The sequence below is a fragment of the Coloeus monedula genome (genome assembly GCF_965178545.1).
Source record: "Coloeus monedula genome assembly, chromosome: 4".
Lineage (NCBI taxonomy): Eukaryota > Metazoa > Chordata > Aves > Passeriformes > Corvidae > Coloeus > Coloeus monedula.
Window position 1 is genome coordinate 26,774,375 of NC_138784.1, and position 1,614 is coordinate 26,775,988.

A 1,614-nucleotide genomic window follows, 5' to 3' on the forward strand; every position below is an offset into this window, starting at 1 on the left:
TTTTTGTAGGAGATGCTTTTTGATCCCCTTTTCTGTCCCTGCATGATCCACACCTTGGCTGGTGTTTTGGTGCAGAGCAAGCGGCCGGGAGTTGAACAGGTTGGGCACCTTTGTGGGTTGCAATGTGGGTTGCTCTCTCCCTCCCAAAAGATGGGATAAGGGACAGGCTCAAATGTGATGCCATTACAGATTTAAATGGCCCCAAGTCATGGTGCATGCCCTAAGCATGGCATCAGCAGGGCCATAATGGTGGGGAGAGAGTTTTCCAGGGCACCAGCAGGTTGTGGGGCTGGGATCCCCTTTGTCCACCCCTCCAGAAAAATTCAGCCCTGACATCTGGACAAGGAGATGTTTGCTCCTTCCTGCTCTCTCATTTTTAGCACTAGGCTAGCAGCAATCATGCAGTGTGGTGTTGTTTTGTGTTCCCCAGGGCAACTCTTCTCCGGGCCCACCTCGCACCCAGCTGGCCAGGGGCTCTTGGAAAGGCAAATCAGCTGCTCTTGGTGAGTGTCCCCCACTGCACAGTGGCTGATGTGGTGGAGGGATCTCAGCTCTGCTCACAGACTGGTGCTGAACCAAAGATCCTGGGCCCTGGCAAAGCAGGACATGAAATAGGGGTGCAGTAAGGGAGGGCTCAGACCAGCTCAGACTGGGAATTCAAAGGGGTGATGGAGTACCAAGGGAAGCAGATTTTCCCTCAAGCAGGAGGTGAGAAGAAGCTGTATTTACCTGCTGCCTATCTTTAATCACTGGCAGCAGGGCTGGGGGCATACAGGCTCAACCCCCTCTGTGGGGAGGGAGCAGGACTGACACTCTGTGCGGGGTCCCAGCAATGATCCCAAAGGCCTCTCCCAGTGGATGAGGTGCCTTCATGTGCAACCAAGCATGAATCAGGTGCAGCAGGGCTGTGAGGAGGGACTGGGCACTGCTGATGAGACACGTCTCGTGATCAGTCTCGGAGGTGTGTTTTGGGTGTTCCCACTGCATGAGCTTTCTCTCCTTTTCTCTGGCAGCCATGCCCCACTTCTTGGATTGGTTTGTGCCCGTGTATCTGGTGATCTCCATTCTCATCCTGGTGGGCTTTGGAGCTTGCATTTACTACTTTGAGCCAGGACTCCAGGAAGCCCATAAGTGGCGAACACAGAGGCCAATCATGGAGCGAGACCTTCGGAAGACACTGATGATTCGGGACAACCTGGCCTTTGGGGTGCCTGAGGTCTGACAAGTTGCCCATCGCAGCCAGAAGAATCTCTCCTGCGTAGGCAGCAGACCACAAGCCTCAGTGGGGATGGCAGTCCTGCCCTGGTGTAAGTGGGGCTGGTCATCACTTTGCTCTGTGCTGATCTGGGTCTCGTACTCACCACTCACCATTCTGCCCCTTTGCTTCTTAGCCAAGATTTGTGTGGCTGGGGCTTCCCATGTGCTCACAGCTCTTCAGCCAGCCAAGGACTTCTGCTCCTTCCCATGGCCAAGACTGATGAACCACTCAGATGAAATATCCCTTGTTAATCACTTGAGTTTGAGCTGCCTGGCATCTTGACAGGACCTTCAGTAGGAAAGGTACCAGATTTGCAAAGGGATACAGAACCTTGTACTCCTATTCCCTAGATTAAA

General features: G+C 53.6%; 1 protein-coding gene across 1 annotated transcript; it reads left to right on the top strand.

The window, feature by feature from the left end:
* Positions 1 to 1,015: 1,015 nt before the first annotated feature.
* On the top strand, positions 1,016 to 1,222 carry SMIM45 (small integral membrane protein 45; the record flags this gene model as incomplete). The annotated part of the gene is made up of 1 exon (XM_082279990.1): positions 1,016 to 1,222. One exon carries the CDS (start codon positions 1,016 to 1,018, stop codon positions 1,220 to 1,222), a length of 207 nt encoding a protein of 68 aa, XP_082136116.1.
* Positions 1,223 to 1,614: the final 392 nt, after the last annotated feature.